Source organism: Engraulis encrasicolus, chromosome 14 (assembly GCF_034702125.1).
Source record: "Engraulis encrasicolus isolate BLACKSEA-1 chromosome 14, IST_EnEncr_1.0, whole genome shotgun sequence".
Classification (NCBI taxonomy): domain Eukaryota; kingdom Metazoa; phylum Chordata; class Actinopteri; order Clupeiformes; family Engraulidae; genus Engraulis; species Engraulis encrasicolus.
The window spans coordinates 3,866,195-3,886,445 of NC_085870.1; the positions used below are offsets into that span (position 1 = coordinate 3,866,195).

At 43.1% G+C, this 20,251-nt stretch overlaps 1 protein-coding gene across 1 annotated transcript in view; it reads left to right on the forward strand.

The window, feature by feature from the left end:
* esyt1b (extended synaptotagmin-like protein 1b) overlaps positions 1-20,251 on the forward strand; it is a 73,080-nt gene that overhangs the window by 49,971 nt on the left and 2,858 nt on the right. Inside the window, exons 37-49 of the mRNA XM_063214811.1 lie at positions 348-507; positions 3,505-3,638; positions 7,214-7,355; positions 7,913-8,086; positions 8,711-8,793; positions 9,258-9,306; positions 10,519-10,608; positions 11,304-11,399; positions 12,896-12,967; positions 14,458-14,544; positions 15,972-16,118; positions 19,589-19,667; positions 20,107-20,160. Coding sequence (XP_063070881.1) covers positions 348-507; positions 3,505-3,638; positions 7,214-7,355; positions 7,913-8,086; positions 8,711-8,793; positions 9,258-9,306; positions 10,519-10,608; positions 11,304-11,399; positions 12,896-12,967; positions 14,458-14,544; positions 15,972-16,118; positions 19,589-19,667; positions 20,107-20,117 — 1,324 coding nt within the window. The 3' untranslated portion in view covers positions 20,118-20,160. The remainder of the gene's footprint in view (positions 1-347; positions 508-3,504; positions 3,639-7,213; positions 7,356-7,912; positions 8,087-8,710; positions 8,794-9,257; positions 9,307-10,518; positions 10,609-11,303; positions 11,400-12,895; positions 12,968-14,457; positions 14,545-15,971; positions 16,119-19,588; positions 19,668-20,106; positions 20,161-20,251) is intronic.

The following is a 20,251-nucleotide window of genomic DNA, read 5'->3' on the forward strand; positions in this document are numbered from 1 at the left end:
ATCCTAAAAATCAGAATCCGGTGCATCTCTAGTTTCTAGTGAATTTGTTTACATATGAGCAAAATTAACATCATCTCACGAAGAACCATTGGTCATTTACATTTATAGCGATGAGCCAACCATATGCCTGTGTGTTTGTGCCTGTATTTGTACTGTATTTTTGCATGTGTTTGTGTGTGTCTGTGTGTGTGTGTATGTGTGTGTCTGTGTGTGTGTTTGTGTGTGTCTGTCTGTCTGTCTGTCTGTCGGTCTGTCTGTCTGTCTGTCTGTGTGTCTGTGTTAACTTCATACATCATGCCTGATGCACTGCCTGTCTGTGTGTGTGTTTGTCTGTGTGTGGTTTTTAGTGAGCCCGAGGTGGCCTCTTTACAAAGTGAACCAGAGGAGGAGGAGCCAGCCAGTAATTATGGCGTCCGTGAGCCAGCCAGTAACTATGGCCTCCAGAAGCCAGCCAGTAACTATGGCCTCCAGAAGCCAGAACCTGTACAGGCCCCTCCGCAACCACAGGTGAGCCGGTTGGACAGTGCATAACATACACAAAGTGTTTTTTGATGGAGTGGCCATCGCTAGGGTTGTGGGTGTACTCTAGAGCATGACACCGGAGTGGATTTTCACTCCTGTCCCATCCCGGTCCCAGAAAAAAAATCCCATCCCGTCCCATCCCAGACTGGAGTAAAAGAAACAAATCCCATCCCGTCCACTCCTGAAAAGAATGTTTCCCAATCCTGCCCACTCCCACTCAAAATCAATCCCACTCCCATTTCATCAAAAAAACTAGGCTTTTTTAAATGAAAAAATAAGCGAGAATTCCCGCTCTCGTTCATTTCTATTCCTGCTCCTGCCCGCTCCCATTCATCTTTATTCCCGTTCCTGCCCGCTCCTGTTCATCTTAAAAATTTTGACTCCCACGGGACCCATGGGAATTCCCGAAAAATGTCATCCTCTAGTGCACTCTGACTGTCATGCCAAGGAGCCTGACTCTTTGGTGTAGTGGCAGAGCCCCATTTTAGTCCTGGTGGGGCAACTTTACTCCCCTTCACTACAAATGGTGTCAGAAGTTTATATGGATGCCTGTGATGTTTATGTCTAAATGTAAGTTCAGGAGGAGCATAATGACATTTGTCACACGCCACTTAGTTCGGACTGCCTTCCCAATCAACTAGTTCCTTTCTGTCCTGTCATTGTTTGAACTTATTTCCATGCTCAGCCCACCACCTCCCCGTTTGCCTCCACATCCAATGCGGTGTTACATTGTCAAGCGAGTGTAGGTTTACTCCTTTCAAATGACACATGGTCTATTTCTCTTCATTTTGTTCCTCCCTAGTCAAAAAACTTCCAGTATGAGCTCAGTGACACTTCAAGACCCTGGACAGCGGTGTCAGACAATATACCATTATGTCTTATTATCACCCTGTGAGCAGACAGAACGTCTGATTGGTTGAGCAGGTGTCCATTATTCCCCGAGAACAGTACACCTATGATGTCATGCGGGCGTGCATGCGTCTAAGCTGCTTCTTTCTATAACTTTCTGGGGAACTCCTATTACTAATTATAAACTGGCGGTCGCTATGGTCAAGAGACCCAGTGGTTAGTTCCATCGCATTTGGTTGTCAAGTCGCCCCGTTCTACGCGCGTCCACAGGCCTCCGATAGAGGCGCGTCTCATTATATTAGGAAGTGGTGCCCATAGCAAGGAACCTAGCGCAATGGTTAATGTACTTTCTCACAAAGCCTTAGATCAATATATGAAATAGATTACTTAAATGCTGGTATCCGGGTGATAAGCGGACAACAACCTTCGAGGTGTCCCGATATCAAAGGAAAATGGAATTGCCGACTTAAAGACTTGGCTGCGCCGTCGGGCTGTTAGAACGCTCCGCCTTGTCCATTATTTCCCTTGAAATCGGGACACCTCGTCGGCCGTTATTCCTTACATACATTTTAATCCTCAATTAATATTTGAAGAGTTCAGATGCAAAACCCCCTAACTCCATTTCTGAAGATCTGCACTTCTTTATTTTTAGGCAACCCCGTTATTAATTTGGTTTAAATTCATTTATTATATGGTTGTGACGTCATCTGTCGAATGCTCCATTCATTTCAACGGGGCTCCCCAACGTTCGGACGTCTGTTATTTTTCGATAACGGACGGGTTGGTCTATAACAGACCGCTGTCAATGGCAACAAGACTTTTCACTGCTAAAGCGACTTTTCAACAAGACTCTAATCAGCTGCTGTGATAGACAGCGTTGTCCTGGCTACCGCTGTCAATGGCAACAAGACGTTCACTGCTAAAGCACTGGCTTGTATACAAGTCAGTGGCTAAAGCGAATGTTTCATATCACTCCGCAGGGGGTCCGGTCTTTTGTCACTCTAATCAGCTGCTGTGATAGACAACACCTGTTGTCCTGGCTACCTAGCTGTTGCCTAGCGGTGTTCCACAACGGCACTGTTTTGTTTTGCGCAGCAACAATCTTAACATTAAATAGCTCTAAAGAAATGTCCCCGCCATGTGTGAATCATTTAAGTATATCCATATAATAAGCGGGTTAACTTTCGGCGAGTCGGTCGCTTTGTGGAATAGCAGCACTTCAGAGAGAACAAGACCCCTCCGCTCCGCGTCGGAGTCTAAAGATTCTCTCTGTCGTGCTGCTATTCCACGGTAGCGACCTTCTCGCCGAACGTTAACCCTTACGTACTTGATAAGACATGTAAATATTTAAATTACATAAATTAAATAAAAAATATGCAATTTTGATAGATTAGTATTACCTATAAATTAATTATGACATGTTTCTGGAAAGGCACTTATTGGGTTTTGCATCTGAACTCTTCATTTCTATTCACACTTAAACCGACTTGAGGTGGGTCTTTCATTCCTCCCGGGTGCTTGTTGTAATGTGTGGAATTGTCAATTGTCCCAGCCAGACCCCGCTTAGCACTTCTGATTAGGGGTCGACCGATACAGGTTTTTAAATGACTGATGCAATACCATTTTTTTTTTCATCACCCTTGGCCGATACCCGATTTCCGATACCCGATATTTGGGGCCGATATGGGTTAAAAAAAAAAAAGGTTAAAAAATGACAAATATTCCAGGTCTCAAGTTAAAAATAAACATTCCTTTAACATTATCAAATTGAGGTAGAACTTGTAACATTTAAACACCCACTCTAACAATCAAGTAATGTGTCACAATCAAGTAATAAAAAAATAAAGTGTCTTGGTGCTTTTAAAAAAAAACAGAATTAAATAAAATAATAAATATTACGTATCGGCCAAAACCACACGCGTATCGGCCGATACCGATACACTTAAATAAAACACTTCAAATGCAAATATTGGCCCGATACCGATACCGATATATATATCGGTCTATCCTTACTTCTGATAATGTCCTGCGAGCAGAAGCAATCCAGAGAACTTCAAACACCCTTACCCAAATCAATGACAATCTTCACACAAGCAACATATTATTATAAAGAATAAAACCTAATCTGTGTAGCAGGAGGAAGATTTCGAGGTCCCGGACCCTTCAAGTATGATTGGCGGCTACAGTGAGGACTCTGCGCCAATCACAGCACCACAGCCGACCGATGCAGCCAATGACGAGCCAGAACAGGAGGAGCCTGAGGAACCGTAAGTGAAGATGGAGGGATTAGGTGTCACTTGTCATTTATTACCTCCGCCAAGGAGGTTTTGTTTTCGGTCACGCTGGTTTGTCTGTCTGTCTGTTTGTCTGTCAGCAGGATAACTGAAAAAGTTATGAACGGATTTGGTTGAAACTTTGTGGAGTTGTTGGAAATGACCAAAGGAACAAGTGATTCCATTTTGAGGGTGGTCCGGAACCAGAACCTTTCTAAAGATTCTTCACCATTGCGGGATAGGGTGAATTTAGATATTTGAGTTTCTAACTCCACAAAAAGAAGGCGGAAAGACTTGAAAGAAATAGGGTGTAACATGGTAAAATGCTCATTCAAACAGCTTCCTTGAGTTAGGTCTGCACTCTATGAGTGCATTTCTAGTACTATCATTATATTACTTTGTTTTCTTACTATATATGTTTTAAACACCAGCTGTCCATAAGATGTCACACAGTCGAGACTTGTTTGAAGTTCACAAGTCAAATCATGTAAGATGCCAAAGAAACCCCACACAAGGCGTTCTGTTGAAAATGAAGACACAATGAGCCTTATGCAANATCAGGGTTCCCACACGTCCTGGAAAACCTGGAAAACCTGGAAATTTAGAGATGTGTTTTCAAGTCCTTGAAAGTCCTGGAAATTCACCAAATGTCCTGGAAAAAAATATTTGTCCTGGATTTTTTTTCCTTCAACTTTTTCCCGATTTTGTTTGTGGTATAATTTTTACTCTTCTCCGAGTCTAGATATAACGATTCAATTTATATCCACCTATTGAATACATTATTGTCCACACACACACACACACACACACACACACACACACACACACACACACACACACACACACAGTTTGGTCAGGTTGCCATCTTTGATTGCACTTATACACAGTCATATTCATTGACTCAGTGTTACCAAAAGTCGCTAGAAGTCGCTAGTTGGCTTGCTGAAAAGTTGCTAGCGATATCATGGCGTTATATATCTCTCGAAAACCTGCTTACGGTCATAATAGGCCTACAAATAGGCACTGCTATCTTTTTTGGACATCATAGCTTTCAGTCTCACTAGCCACTTTGAAAGCTAGTTTGATCTTTGGTGTGACAAATCACAGTAGTCGCATCAATTGTTTGTATGCAAGAATATTCCAGAGAAAACGAAACTGGCAACAAAACTGGCTTGCAGAAAGACAGATACCACTGGCCACAATGGTTGGTGAGCAAAAAAGTCAAAGTCAAGTCTGGTGGAGAATGCATTTAAATCCAAGTACACAATTTTTTGCGATAAGAGAGAGATTATTAAGGTATTAATTTCTGAGAGAATGTGACATTAATGTGAGTTTACATTGCACTTTCATTTAACTCCGAATAAACGTTTTGTGGATCAGAAAGCATTTCAATTGGACAGAGGCTGCACGTGCTGGGCTTGCGAAATTTGACAATTGGGGGGTGTGGTCGCCAAGCTCCAACAGATTCCTACTTGCGGGACAGCTGGTGATCTTCAACCGCAACACAGGTCAATACCTTTGGACAAAGAACATAGAATGGATAAGAACGCTTATTCGCAGGAAATTGCATTGGCCACGGTGTAGTACGGGGGCGTAGCCCGGGGACACCATGCGCAGTGGATGCAAGGCCATGATCGATAAAATTGTGACACTGGAAACTCCGCAATCTGAATTGCATTGTGGGTGCGAGGAGCTGCTGCTAGTTCCGGCCCGGTCAAAATAGGATGTCCTGTCGTCAATGTTCAGTTTGTGGTTAAATTACAGCTGACACAAATTCACTATGTCCTATGACCTGTTCCACACTCCAGCCCTGGCGGTAGTGGCTTTGCATTTTACCTTGCCGCCAGTACTAAGCAAATAACGTACATGGGATAAGAAGTATCACTCAATGGAAAATGCATTGGGTTATGTGTAGTCCGAGTACATTGCTTAAAGACACCTTGCTCATGGTCAGTGGGTGCAACGCCATAATGGATAAAATCTGAACTCTGTAACTTCGCAAAATTGGTCAAGAGAGGAGATCCAGCTGTCAGTGTTTAATGTAATCCCTCCTATCACTAGTCTCCTTAGTACTAACTGCAGAAGAAGAAAGTGACTCCCCTTGCGGCCATGCCATACTATGCTCTTATGACGTCTTTGGACGTACCCTCTTCCCTAACACTCATTTCAACCTTAAAGTCACATTGTCTCTAAAATGCATTGTGTGTCGCTGTGTATGTCCAAATTGTGGGTCCGACGGATGAAATATCCGTCCTGAATTATCCAAAAATAGTCCTGGAAATGTCCTGGAAATATCCTGGAAAATGATTTTTGAAAAAGAGTGGGAACCCTGAAAATGAAGACACGATGAGCTTATGCAATTGCCTTGACTTTTAGACGGTGAGGCTTCTTTAAAATTTAAAAAAAAAAAATGTATTGAGCAATAGCAATACAAAGACTCAGAAAGGATGGGGTGAACACCCAAACATAAGACATTGCTCACTTTTTTTCTTTTTCTTTTTTGAGACTTCTTATCATTAGTTGAGGCCTTCTTGTCAGCTGATGCGTTTGAAGGCTTGTTTGTTATTTAAGAAAACTCCTGTTGTTCTTCGAGGCTTTGATGAGTCACAAAGCACCCAAGGCACTCGTGCTGGAGAGGAAGGAAGCAGGAGGATTATGGGTAGCCTATCTGTGTGTGAATGTGCTCATGTGTTTTTGTGTGTGAATGCGCTTGTGTGATTATTTCAGTTTTGTATGCTGATGTATCCTCTGTTGTGTGGGTGGCTGTGTGTGTGTGTGTGTGTGCGTGTGCGTGCGTGAGAGAGAGTGTGTGCGTGTGTGTGTGTGTGTGTGTGTGTGTGTGTGTGTGTGTGTGTGTGTGTGTGTGTGTGTGTGTGTGTGTGTGTGTGTGTGTGTGTGTGTGTGTGTGTGTGTGTGTGTGTGTGTGTGTTTGTGTACCGTCTGTGTTTATGCTGATGGTTAAGTGTGTGCCTGTGTCTGTGCTTGTGCGTGTGTCTGTGCTTGTGTGCGCTTGTGCGTGCGCTTGTGTCTATGTGTCTGTGTTTACGTGCATGCACATGAGTGCATTATGTGCATAATGCATTATGTGCGTATGTATCAGGGCTTGACATTAACTTTTTCACCCACTGGCCACTGTGGCTAGTGGTTTTCCCAAGTCACTAGCCATTCAGGTATTCCACTAGCCACACATTTTATATTGTTTTTTGTTTTCTTTGTCATGATGGTGTGCGTCTAACCTCAGAAGATGACGTGCTAAAGCAAGATGAGTGTATAGCTTTCTACATGTAATTATATCAAGCAAATAGAAACAAAGTTATTGGGGTTTTCCTTGAACTTAAATACAAACAATTGATGCACAAGGGCAAACAACATAACATAGGCTCATATGATGCGTATGTCAGAACAAAGAATAAACTGCCAGCCAAATTGACTAGTGACACTGAAAGTATTACTAGCCACAGCCAAGTTTTACCAGCATTTGGCCGGTTGGCAGGTGCAAGTGTCAAGCCCTGGCGTGTGTGTGTGTGTGCCTATGCTGATGTATATATGTGTGTGTGTGTTTGTTCCAGGTCATATGAGCCTCCCACCCCCAGTGCTCCCCCTGCTGCCCCTGTTGCCCCTGCTGCTGTCCCTGCTGCTCCAGAAGACGTGCCAGGCCCTCCTGCCCTCCACCCTCCACACTCCTCCACTCCTGCTGCCTTCGCCTCTGAGGTAAAGCGGAACGAGCAACGTCTCTTCACGTTACGTATACTGTATGTGAATATGTCAACTTGTGAACGAGCAAGTGTCCTCACGTATATGTGAATATGTCAACTTGTGCATCAGTTTGTAACATTTCTGAGGTAAAGCGGAACGAGCAACGTCTCCTCCTCACGTATACGTATACTGTATGTGAATATGTAAACTTGTGCATCAGTTTGTAGCATTGTGCGAGGGGGACAACATACATCTAGCCATTTTGCTGTCCGTTAAGTTATTTGTTTCTTCACCTACTTGAACTTGCTGAGGTTTATGACATACTAACTCAAACAAATGTGCTGCATGAAGTACAGTTTTCTCGATTGCTTACACACAATTTCTGGAATCATGTCTCAAATTCTCAAAAATCAAACACACAAAGGGCAAAACCGCTCACTTCTCCTGAAAAATGAACGCCTTGTCTCAAAACCATGTACTCTCCTCTAAAAAACGCAATTTTGTTCTCAAAATTCAAACTACACTGTAATTTCCCTGTGTGTGGATGGTTTGATTCTTGTTTCGACCTGTAGGGGGTGCTGCGTATCCACCTGCTGGAGGCTCGGGAGCTGGTAGCCAAAGACAAAGTCATGGGGATGGGCAAAGGGAAGAGCGACCCCTACGTGAAGATCTACATCGGGGACGCCTCCTTCAAGAGCCACGTCATCGAGAAGACCCTCAACCCCACTTGGAACGAGATGTATGAGGTAAAGGAAAGTATGTGTGTGTGTGTGTTTGAGAGAGAGAGAGAGAGAGAGAGAGAGAGAGAGAGAGAGACAGAGACAGAGACAGAGACAGAGAGAGAGAGAAGTGGATGGATATAACAGGAGCTGCATAAAAATCATATTGTTCTGAAATGTTTTTGGTTCCCTTGTCTGAGGGGGGCTGAGGCTAGATGAGTGTGGAGAAATTAGTGGGGATGTCTTCCTAAATCAAAGCAATATTTTAAGTGATTTATAATATATGCATGTGTAGAGGTCTTACGTTATTCAGAAGGTACAATTGAAGGGTTTATTTGCAAAACGGTTTATCTCCATGCCTGTTCAGAGGTCATATCACCCATGTGTGAATTCTTATACATTCAAATATTTTGAGAACATACTTTTTTAAGCTACATAAAATGCATTTTGTAATGCATTTCAATGGAATGCCCAGTTCAAAAATGTCAATTTCCCAACATTCTATAAAATGGAGATACACCGCTTTGCAAATAAAGCCTTCAATTTTAATTTAGTACAATTCAATCTGGTACAAGAAATAAAACATTAAATATCAGAAACAGTACTACAAAGTGAAGTTCCTATAATAAAATCTTTTTTTCTTTCTTCTAGTTGGTTTTGCAAGGTAGCTCCGGCCTGGAAGTGAAGTTCGAGGTCTTTGACAAGGACTTTGATTCTGACGACTTCCTGGGAAGGTATTGACATTCGATTTACATTCAACCTGCTAAGGCAACTTCATTGTTTCCTTAACCCATTGATGCCTGAAGCACCCACAAAAAAGGCTGCTGAATGCCTAAGCCCTTTTGAAGTTTAAGCCCTTTTTTAAGTTGCCCTCAGCCCATAAAAACAAATTGCTGTATCTCAGCTTCTGCAGCACATAAAAAACATGCAATAAGTTGCATTTAAACTCGAAGACCCTCGTCTTGGTCATGCAGCTCCAGGTGCCAGGGCCAATGTTGCGCCACGCAACATCCAACATCAATGGGTTCAATAAAGAACTCTTGACAGTATTTTACAAGTACATGTATTGGCCCATTGAAGGAGCAAAAGGAACAGGTACATAAGAGTACACACAGTTTTGCATGGACACGTGATGTGAGCTTGATTAATGATGAATGATATGTACCGTATGTCATGCTGGATTATCTTATTCCAACAGGCTAACCCTCAGGCTGAAAGACATTGTAGTGTCCCAGTTCACAGACCAGGTAAGAGAGGCCTGTCTCTAAATGTCAACTGGGATTAGTGCCTATTTACACAGGGAACTGTGCATATTCTTCCTTAGACTGTAACAATTATAGTTATTTTAGCTTGTCTAACTGCTTTCTAAGTGATTCTGGTGACATTACTCTATGTGTCATTGTCATCATAGGCCATACTGAAAGAGTGCCTTTAACTGAAGTGAATATGAAGGGTCATATCTCTGCCCAATAATTCTAATTTGATATCGCATGATATTCATATTCGTCATATTTTCTTAAGATACAGAAAGATATGTAATAAACTCTTGTATGCAGGGTTTTATGTCACCAAAATAGTTATCAAGAAGTCCGTGCTAGTGACAATGACAATGCTCTCGTGATTTTGAAGGAAGAGAGATAGGAGAGCGCTGCCTTGGGTCTCAGTCAAATGTACTGCAGCTGCTCTTCAAGGGAAAAGGGGTTTTCAAAACTTCAAAGGAGAAAAGGAGATTCCCTTTTTACTTTTTATTTTTTCCCACACGCACCGATTGAAAAACACTCTTGTGCGAGTCGAAACACGCCGGTGCGTGTGGAAATAATAAAAAGTAAAAAAGCAGTGTTGCCTCTGGACCCTACTTTACTCCTTTGAATGCTCTCATGGTATCGTTAAGCTTTTTCAGCAAAATATTGAATGAGACGGCCGGCGATCCCATGTGCATGAAAGGGTTAAGCACCTGCTCCCGTTCCTGTTCCTGAAATGCGTGTTTCTGTTGTTGTTGCCATCTGCTCCTGTTCCTCAAATGCCTGTTTGTTGTTGCAGTGGTACACTCTGAAGGGCATGAAAGGGTTAAGTAACTGCTACGGTTCTTCACATGGCTACTGTGTTGTTGCCATCTGCATTTAAAGGGGTATGCCACTATGCTGGGGCTTAATACAGTTAAAATCGTTGGCCAGGGTTTATAAAGGTGGTTAAGTGTCTTGTTTTTCATGCAAGCCGTTGTCTAGCTTTAAGACAAGTTAAAAGAGGGACCATGTCGCTAAGCTAGTGAAAGTCAATGCATCCGTGTAGCAAGACAACCCTTAACATGAAAAATAAGACACTTTACCACCTTTATAAACCTCAGCCAATGATTTTAACTGTATTAAGCCCCAAAATAGTGGCATACCCCTTTAAGGGTTAAGTAGGCCTACCTGCCCCTGTCCCTCACATGCCTGCCTGCCTGTGTGTTGTTGTTTCAGTGGTACACCCTGAAGGACATCAAGAGCGGCCAAGTCCACATGGTGCTGGAGTGGCTGCCGCTGGCAACGAGTGCTGACCATCTCGAACAGGTCACTGAAGAATTACTATATTGTCTTATTTGTTACTAACCGCACGAATAGACCAGGCGCGATGCGATTCAAGCGACAGAGTGATATGCGCGATTCAAGCGACTACAGTATGTCCGTTACAAGCAGAAGGCAAAGCATTCAAACATTCCCATTGACTGTGGTCACTGACCTCTATACAGTCATTGGCTGTCGCGGCTTGTCGCCGAACCGCGTCATAGAAAGTTGAAAGGATTTCAACTTCAAACTGTCGTGCTCGTCGCGCAAATCGCTCTAGTCTCCAGAATCGCTTTTGTCTCGCGACTCAATACAAAGTCAATTACTTCCGTCGCTTGCCTCGCTCTTGTCGCGGTAGGTGTATTTGTGCGGTAAGTCAGACCAAGATCGTTGTTTGTGTGTTCCAATATCTAATGGATGAGCGAGAGTGAGAAGCGTTTTTTGACACAATTGATAAGCATCAACACCGCCAAATGCATGTGTGATTGTGTGTGTTATAAACGTTATGCGTGTGTGTGTGTGTGTGCATGCGTGCGTGCGTGCGTGCGTGTGTGTGTGTGTGTGTGTGTGTGTGTGTGTGTGTGTGTGTGTGTGTGTGTGTGTGTGTGTGTGTGTGTGTGTGCGCGCGCGAGAGTGTGTGTGTTATAAACTTCATGTGCGTGTGTGTGTGTTATAAACTTCATGTGTGTGTGTGCTTCCAGGTGCTGCATCTGCAGTCCCAGCTGAGCTACCAGAACAAGGCCGTGCCCTCAGCTGCTCTGCTCTTCCTCTACCTGGACAGGGCCCACGCTCTACCTGTGAGGACTGGATAACACACACACACACACACACACACACACACACACACACACACACACACACACACACACACACACACACACACACACACAGTAGAGAGTATGTTCAGTAGTCTGCATGTTTCTTTAGTGTGTTCAGTAGTCTGCATGTTTCTTTAGTGTGCTCAGTAGTCTGCATGTTTCTTTAGTATGTTCAGTAGTCTGCATGTTTCTTTAGTGTACTCAGTAGTCTGCATGTTTCTTTAGTATGCTCAGTAGTCTGCATGTTTCTTTAGTGTGCTCAGTAGTCTGCATGTTTCTTTAGTATGTTCAGTAGTCTGCATGTTTCTTTAGTGTGCTCAGTAGTCTGCATGTTTCTTTAGTGTGCTCAGTAGTCTGCATGTTTCTTTAGTATGTTCAGTAGTCTGCATGTTTCTTTAGTGTGTTAACTAGTCTGAATATTCTTGTAGTGTGTTCAGTAGTCTGCATGTTTCTTTAGTATGCTCAGTAGTCTGCATGTTTCTTTAGTGTGCTCAGTAGTCTGCATGTTTCTTTAGTATGTTCAGTAGTCTGCATGTTTCTTTAGTGTGCTCAGTAGTCTGCATGTTTCTTTAGTACAGGGGTCCCCAAACTAAGGCCCCTTTGACCGGCCCTCCACCTTTCTTCATCTCACCATTTGAACTGGCCCAAAGAAGCAATCCTCACAGAAAAAAAAGATAAAATATATTTTTTTAATATTTTATTTTGTTTATCAACAGGCCTTCCTACAGTTTAATTTTCACTAACTTAGTGTGAATCACCAGAAGTTTCTTGTCTTGATAGTTTCTCATCTCACTGTAATATAAACAGGCCTACCATTTCTATTGTATCACTCCTAAACTGTCAATCACCATATGTTTCTAACCTTTCCTTGCTATTTTTACATGGTTATTGGAAATTAAAAGTACTACTTGTGGTATTTCAAATTGAAAAACATGTGAAGTAGCCTACTCACTCACTTATTTTGCAAATCACTTGTAATGATGAGCTATTTTGTGCTAGAACTTATAAATGAAGGAAGCGAAGGAAAGCACTCTTCAGATGTTTCTCTGTTTATTCGCCTACGAATGTTTCGGGCAGAGCCCTTCTTCAGCGTGTAATTTCGATGGCTGTGCTAGAAATTATGGCTATCAGGCAATGGCCTAGTATACAGCCCATATGATTGATCCCGGCCCCTGATCACAGTCAGGAACGATAATGTGGCCCCCAGAGAAAAAAAAGTTTGGGGACCCCTGCTTTAGTGTGCTCAGTAGTCTGCATGTTTCTTTAGTATGTTCAGTAGTCTGCATGTTTCTTTAGTATGCTCAGTAGTCTGCATGTTTCTTTAGTGTGTTCAGTAGTCTGCATGTTTCTTTAGTATGTTCAGTAGTCTGCATGTTTCTTTACTAGTGAGCTCAGTATTCTGCATGTTTCTTTAGTATGTTCAGTAGTCTGAATATTCTTTTAGTATGTTCAGTAGTCTGCATGTTCCTCTCCAGTTGAAGAAGAGTGGCAAGGAGCCAAAGCCTGCCGCCGAGCTGCTGTGTGGGGGAACATCCTACAAGAGCAAGGTCAGTCAGACGCCGCTTTCCCTTTCCATATCTCCATGACTCGAAAGGAAAGGAGGACTGTGTGCGTGTGTGCGTGTGCGTGTGTGTGTGTGTGTGTGTGCGTGTGTGTGTGTGTGTGTGTGTGTGTGTGTGTGTGTGTGTGCGTGTGTGCGTGTGCGTGTGTGTGTGTGTGTGTGTGCGTGTGCAGCTTTCCCTTTCCATATCTTCATGACTCGAAAGGAAAGACACAAATGTCTTGGCCTGAGGCTTTTTGACCCATTGACGCCTAAGGCACCTGCAAAAAAGGGTGCTGAATGCCTGAGCCCTTTTTAAGAAAAGCTGCCCTCAGCCTATAAAAAACCTAAATATCTCAGCTCCTGAAGCACATGGAAATATGCACTTAAGTTGCATTTAAACGCTAAGACCCTCATCTTTCATTAGAATGTGTTCATTCATCTCAAACAAACAGAGATTTTTAATTAAGTTGTCTCAAATCTCATGAGCCTGAAAGTTGCGTAATGCAGCTCCAGGCGCCAGGGCCAATGTTGCGCAACACAACATCAGGCATCAATGGGTTAAAAATAATATGTGTGGTTATGTATGCAAAAGTCCTCCATTGAGGCTCATAACTATATGGTTATAAAATGTGCGTGCGTGTTATTTGTGTCATTATAATGTTTATAATGTCTGGGAAGGTGCTACAAGAGCAAGGGCAGCCTTTGCCTTCCCCCTCCATATCATTACTGTAAAAGGAAATAATGCAAACAAATGCAAATGTCCATTTAACATTTTTCGTTGGTAAATAAAATGTGCGGTTATGTATCTGCAAAATAATAATAATAAGTCCCCCATTGAAGGTTATGTTGTTGTTATAAATCTTTTTTGTTATCGATGCCATTGTTATTGAGTTTGTGTGTTTTTACACAGTGAGAGTGAATACATGTATTTTTTTTTGTTTACAAAACACTGGCAAGACACTGGCAGCCAACCACGTGAGCTATTTTTTGACCGACCCCGGTTTCCAACAATCAGAGGCTGAGCTGTGCGCTGCCAGGGTCGCGCAGCCAGGGGAAAACCAAAAATGAGAACCCATGTACAGTTAGTTCTAATACGCAGTCAATGGTGTAACATAATCAGGGCTGATAGTATTCAGGCTCCATGCCTGATTTCAGGCTTGACAGAGTTTGCAAAAATAAAAACATTGATAATAATTAGCCATTAGGTTATTCTTATCTCAGAAAGTGTTACAGGTTCAGGGTTTCCTTCTACTATCAGGCTTGAATAATGGTCATACACAGGCTATTAAATGTTTGAATAATGTGTCAAAATAGGCCTACGTTACGTCACTATGCAGTATCTTGTCGTCGTCGTTAGAGCAGGGGAAAAAGTTCAGGCTCAGGATTTTTTTTTTTCACTATCACCCCTGCATAATAAAATGTGTGGTTGAGTTGCCTGTGTGTGTCACTATTTTGTTATTAATCCCATGCTCATTGCTTACATCCCTCCCAAAGGTATTAGATCGCTCCACGTCTCCTCAGTGGAAGGAGGAGTTTCACTTCCTGGTTCATGACCCCACGCAGGATATGGTCATCATAAAGGTAGGAAGTGATTTGGGGTGGATTCCAATATGCACCGATACCACTTTTTTGAAAACTGATACAAGTACGAGTACATTAATGTGTGTACTTGCCGATGCAGAGTACTGATACCGATACCTTTAACCACCAAAATACAATGAAAATGAATGCATGGCCTTGATTTTTTCCATCTGTGATATTTTTATTGTCCATTTCCTTGTAGATTTAAATGTTAGTAAATGTATGAGGTGGCACTTTTTTCCATGCTGCTTTCAAGTCCACAGAACTTGACAAGATTTTGCATTGTTTTGTGTAATAGCAGTATCGTTCCTGGTATCGGCAAGTGATGAGCATAATGTGATGAGTATAATGAGCAGTATCGGTGCATCCCTATTGTGGTGGATTCCAATGTGCACACTCCTGTCCTGCTCTCGTCCTCCCTTGCTCACTTTGCTGCTTGTGACCTCATGACGATGTCGCCGACGATGACAGAAAATGAATTCAATATCTTGCAAAAATACAATTCTAATGTCATTTTCTCATTTGCAATCGGGATAGTGAATGAAAAACAGTCCCCCCAAAAGTTGTTGTGGCTAGGCCGACAGCTGGGAAACGTTATTGTTTTCTCCACGGAGGAGGGGGAGAGGCCACAAGCACAAGTGGAGGATGGGAGTCTGCATATTGGAATGCACTCGTGGTGTTCATAGGGGACGCAATGCATATCTGTGACATTGTGTACATTTAGTTTTTATGAAGTATGGCATCTGAATATTTTGTGTTAATGTGAATATATATGACAGATCTGTATAGCTTAGTCTGGGGGAGAAATCAATTTGATATATGGCATCTCGTGCACTGAAGGCATTTTGCCATAATGTAAATGCAATAAAATACACTGTATGTGACGTGTAAGTAATGCACTAGCTCTTGAAGACAGATGTATTATATGAGAAATAGCGTGAGCGGTTTCCATATGTGTAGTCGCTCCCCCGACGCGGCCCACATGGGGTAAATGCCAAGCTGCCTGTCAGCTCCACGTCAGGCTCCGTGGTGAATACACTTCACTTCCCTACAACTCAATTACGCCTTTGCCTTCTCATGCCCTCTCCCTTCCTCCCTTTTCTCTCTCTCTCTCTCTCTCTCTCTCTCTCTCTCTCTCTCTCTCTCTCTCTCTCTCTCTCTCTCTCTTTATGCTCTCTCTCTTCCCTCATTCCTCTACCTGTCTCTCTTTCTTCCCTTTCTGTCTCCCTCTCCGCCCCTCCTGCTTCTCTGTCTATTTCTCTATCTATGTTTCTCTCTCTCTGCTTCTCTCTCTCTCTCTTTGTCCTCTCTCTTCCCTCCTTCCTTCTCTTTCCTCCTCTTCCGTTCTGTGTCTCCCTCTCCGCCCCTCCTGCTTCTCTCTCTCTCTCTCTCTCTCTCTCTCTCCCCCTCTCCCTCTCTCTCCTCAGCTGTCGAGTAACTGGGAGCAGGCTATTGGTTCTCTGGTGTTGCCTGTCAGAGAGCTGTTGTCTCATCCAGAGCTGGTCCTGGATCAGTGGTTCAAGCTGGATGGGGCCTCGGATGACAGCCACCTGCTGCTGAGGGCTGAACTCAAGGTGCAATATCTCTCTTCTTATTCTGTACTCCCCCACTAAATGGACTGCATTTATATAGCGCCTTTTCCACTCCTTCGAGCACTCAACGCACTTTACATTGTATGCCTCACATTCACTCATTCACATTCACATTCACACACCGGTTGCCGTGGCTGCCACGCAGGGTACCACCCTGCCACCAGGAGCAACTTGGGGTTAAGTATCTTGCTCAAGGACACAACGATGGAGTCAGGCCGAGCGGGGCTCGAACCTGCAACCTTTGGGTTGCTGAACGGCTCCTCTACCACCTGAGCTACCACTTAGCTACCACTTCCTACATACTGTATACATGCCGTAGCCACTTGTTCACTGTACTCTGAAAGAATCAGTAGTTTGCCTCACTGCAGTATCTCTTTATTATTTTGTACCCCACCACTGGGGCTGGGAGATATAATGGAAAAAATAAATATCACGAAATGGATTACTTTATATCACGATAACGATATATATAATAATAATAATAATAATAATAATTGTATTTGTATAGCACTGTGTCATACAAGGCATGTAACTCAAAGTGCTTAACAAATGGGAAAAAACATTGTTAGAGATAGATTTAAAAGGAGAGGTATAGAGGAGAGGCAGAAAAAGCAGGAAGGCAGAGGAAGAAGAGATAGACAGAGAATGTAGAGTCATAAGGTCAACGTAGGTTAGGACCAGGATTCTTAGATGTGTAAGGTCCATAGTGGCTGGGCCTATCATAAGTCATAGATAGTCACACAGAGATTGGGCGCTCAGGTGCGGCCTCTGGTGGCATCAGGGGTGAGGAAAAACTCCCTTTCACTTGATTCATAGTTTGTGAGGGGGAAAAAAAGCTCAGTGAGGTCTGAGAAAAAAGACCCCCTGTAGTCAGGAAGAAACCTCAGGCAGAGACCAGCGGCCACCTAGGGGAGCCCCCTGCCAGGGCTGGATTGCGAGTAGTAAGGGCGCTGCGGCGGCTGGGACACTATGACGCCTTGGCAGCTAGGAGTTGGCAAGGATGAAGAGGTGGGTCTTCAGCTGCTTCTTAAAGGAGTCGACGGAGGTGGCTGATCGGATCTCGATGGGGAGGGCGTTCCATCTCTTGGGCGCATAGCAGGCAAACGCGGCGTCGCCGATCTTCTTCTGCGGGGGGGTGGGGGTCCTTAGCAGCTTGGCATCAGTGGACCTGAGAGCTCGAGCAGGGGCATAAAAAGAGAGCATGTCTGAGATATAGCTAGGGGCAAGTCCATTTAATGCTTTAAATACTGTGAGCAGAATCTTAAAGTCGATTCTGTATGAGACAGGTAACCAGTGCAGGTCTGCCAAGACAGGAGAGATGTGCTCTCTCATTCTGGTTCTTGTTAGGATTCTTGCCGCAGAATTTTGAATGAGTTGCAATTTGTCAATTAATTTTTTTGGGAGACCGGAGAAAAGAGCATTGCAGTAGTCTATCCTACTGGTGACAAAGGCATGAATAAGTTTCTCAGCGTCTTGTCGGGGGGCCAAGCCGCGCACTTTGTTGACATTTCTAAGATGGAAAAAAGCAGATTTTGTTATCTTGTTGATGTGAGGCTCAAAGCTCAAATCCGAGTCTATGACCACACCTAGGCTAGTAACCTTATCTTTAATGTGTATGCTTAGGTCACCTAGGCTTGAGTGGAGTTTTGCACGTTTTTTCTTAGGCCCAATGAGCAACACTTCGGTTTTATCTTCATTTAATTTTAGGAAGTTACTGTTCATCCAATCTGTAATGGCAGACATGCATTTAGTCAAGGCATGAATGGCAGTGGTTTGGCTAGGCTCGACAGAGATATATAGTTGAGTGTCATCGGCATAGCTATGAAAATCAACATTGTGCTCTCTGATGATGGAGCCCAGGGGCAACATATAGAGAGAGAAGAGGAGAGGGCCCAAGCAACTACCCTGAGCAACTCCAAAAGGCACATCATACTTGTTGGAGACGTATTCTCCGATGGTGACAAAAAACTGTCTTCCTGTAATATATGTTTTGAACCACTCTAAGACGTGACCGGACAAGCCTACCCAAGATTCAAGGCGGTCAATTAGTATGTTGTGGTCTATCGTGTCAAAGGCGGCACTGAGGTCGAGGAGGATAAGTGCTGAAACTTTGTTTGCGGCAGTGTTGAGCCTAAGATCACTTATTATTTTGGTTAGTGCTGTTTCGGTGCTATGGTTGGCTCTAAAGCCTGATTGGAATTTTTCCAAGATATCATTCCCAGCCAGATGTTGATTAAGCTGTTTAAATACAACTTTTTCTAGTACCTTGCTTATAAAGGGGAGGTTTGATATAGGTCTGTAGTTGTTTAAAGAATTCTGATCTAAATTTGTCTTTTTTAGGAGTGGCTTTACCATGGCTGTTTTGAATGAGCTTGGAACGATATGGATTGCTTTATATGACGATAACAATATATATCACGATATAGCACAATTACATACGTTTTCCGTCATTCTCTTTATTTGCTCTTTATCTTTTCATGTCGCAAAACAACCTTTCTTTAAAATTGATCTTTTTATTCTTATTTTTACTGTTACATTAACTTATAGTGTGTATTGTGACACATATTCAATCGTATAAAATTGATAACATTAATTATCACGATATAAACGATATAGGAGAAAGGTCACGATATACACTTTTATATCACGACAACGATATGTATCGTCATATTGCCCAGCCCTACCCATCACCACCACCACCACCTACCTACATACTGTAAATATCTTGCCTGGTTAACACCAGACCTAATCACAAGTGAGATTGTCGGTAACACTTTACTTTACGGATCGCTAATAAGGTGGTAATTTCATGTTAATTTTATAGTTATTTCAGGGTAATAACTGTTTGTTTTTAGTAACAACAGCAAAATAACCATACAGTTTCCAGTGCATTGTGGTGACACCCTGATGACTCGCAGCACAGTGACACTTTGTTCACACACACACACACACACACACACACACACACACACACACACACACACACACACACACACACACACACACACACACACACACACACACACACACACACACACACACACACACACAATGCACTGGAAACTGTATGGTTATTTTGCTGTTGTTACTAAAAACAAACCGTTATTACCCTGAAATAACTATGAAATAACTATGAAATTAACACGAAATTACCACCTTATTAGCGATCCGTAAAGTAAAGTGTAACCAGATTGTCTTTCAGATCGAAACGATTGTGTAGAACTAAAGGCAGTATGGGAGTTCCCAGGCTAGTAAATATCCGCTCATTTACTTTACTCATGTACAGTAGACTCTGCAGTTTGCCTCGCTACTTCTTCCCCCTCCTCTTCATCTGCATTAACCAAAGTCTGTATTTCTCCCTCTGTGTGTGTGTGTGTGTGTGTGTGTGTGTGTGTGTATGTGTGTGTGTGTGTGTGTGTGTGTGTGTGTGTGTGTGTATGTGTGACTGGTAGGTGTTGGAGTCTAAGCTGATAGACCCGGCCGTGTGCGGGGGTTCTCTGCCCAGAGCGCCAGGGAGACGCAGTCGGCCAGGTGGGACACAAGTCTAGTGTGTGGTTGTGTGTGTGTGTACATGTGTGGTTGTGTGTGTACATGTGTACATGTGTGGTTGTGTGTGTGTGTGTACAGTACATGTGTGGTTGTGTGTGTGTGTGTGTACATGTGGGGTTGTGTGTGTGTGTGTGTACATGTGGGGTTGTGTAGTGTGTGTGTGTGTATGCATGTGTGGTTCTGATTTTTCGAGTTCAAATATTCATATGCCTCCATACTGCTGAGACATGCAGGTTACAATCTGTTGTCACTCATTTTGCATGCTGTGTGAGTGTGTGTGTGTGTATAAGTACTGTATGTGTGTGTGTGTGCCTGTGTGTAAGTGTTAGAGAGTGTGCGAGCGGGCGGGTGAGAGATACAGGAGAGTCAGACATGTGCAAAGTTAGTTGCATCATTGTTTTTCAACTTCTTTACTTTTTAGGTGCAGATTGAACTGGTTCAGATCGACCTACTTTTCCAAAGGCGCGACAGCATGGTGAGATGAGATCCATGCTCTGGTACACAACAAGGCACACCAGATGGTTAGATCTGACTGTTGCTCTGCTCCTCGTCTGTGCCTATTAACA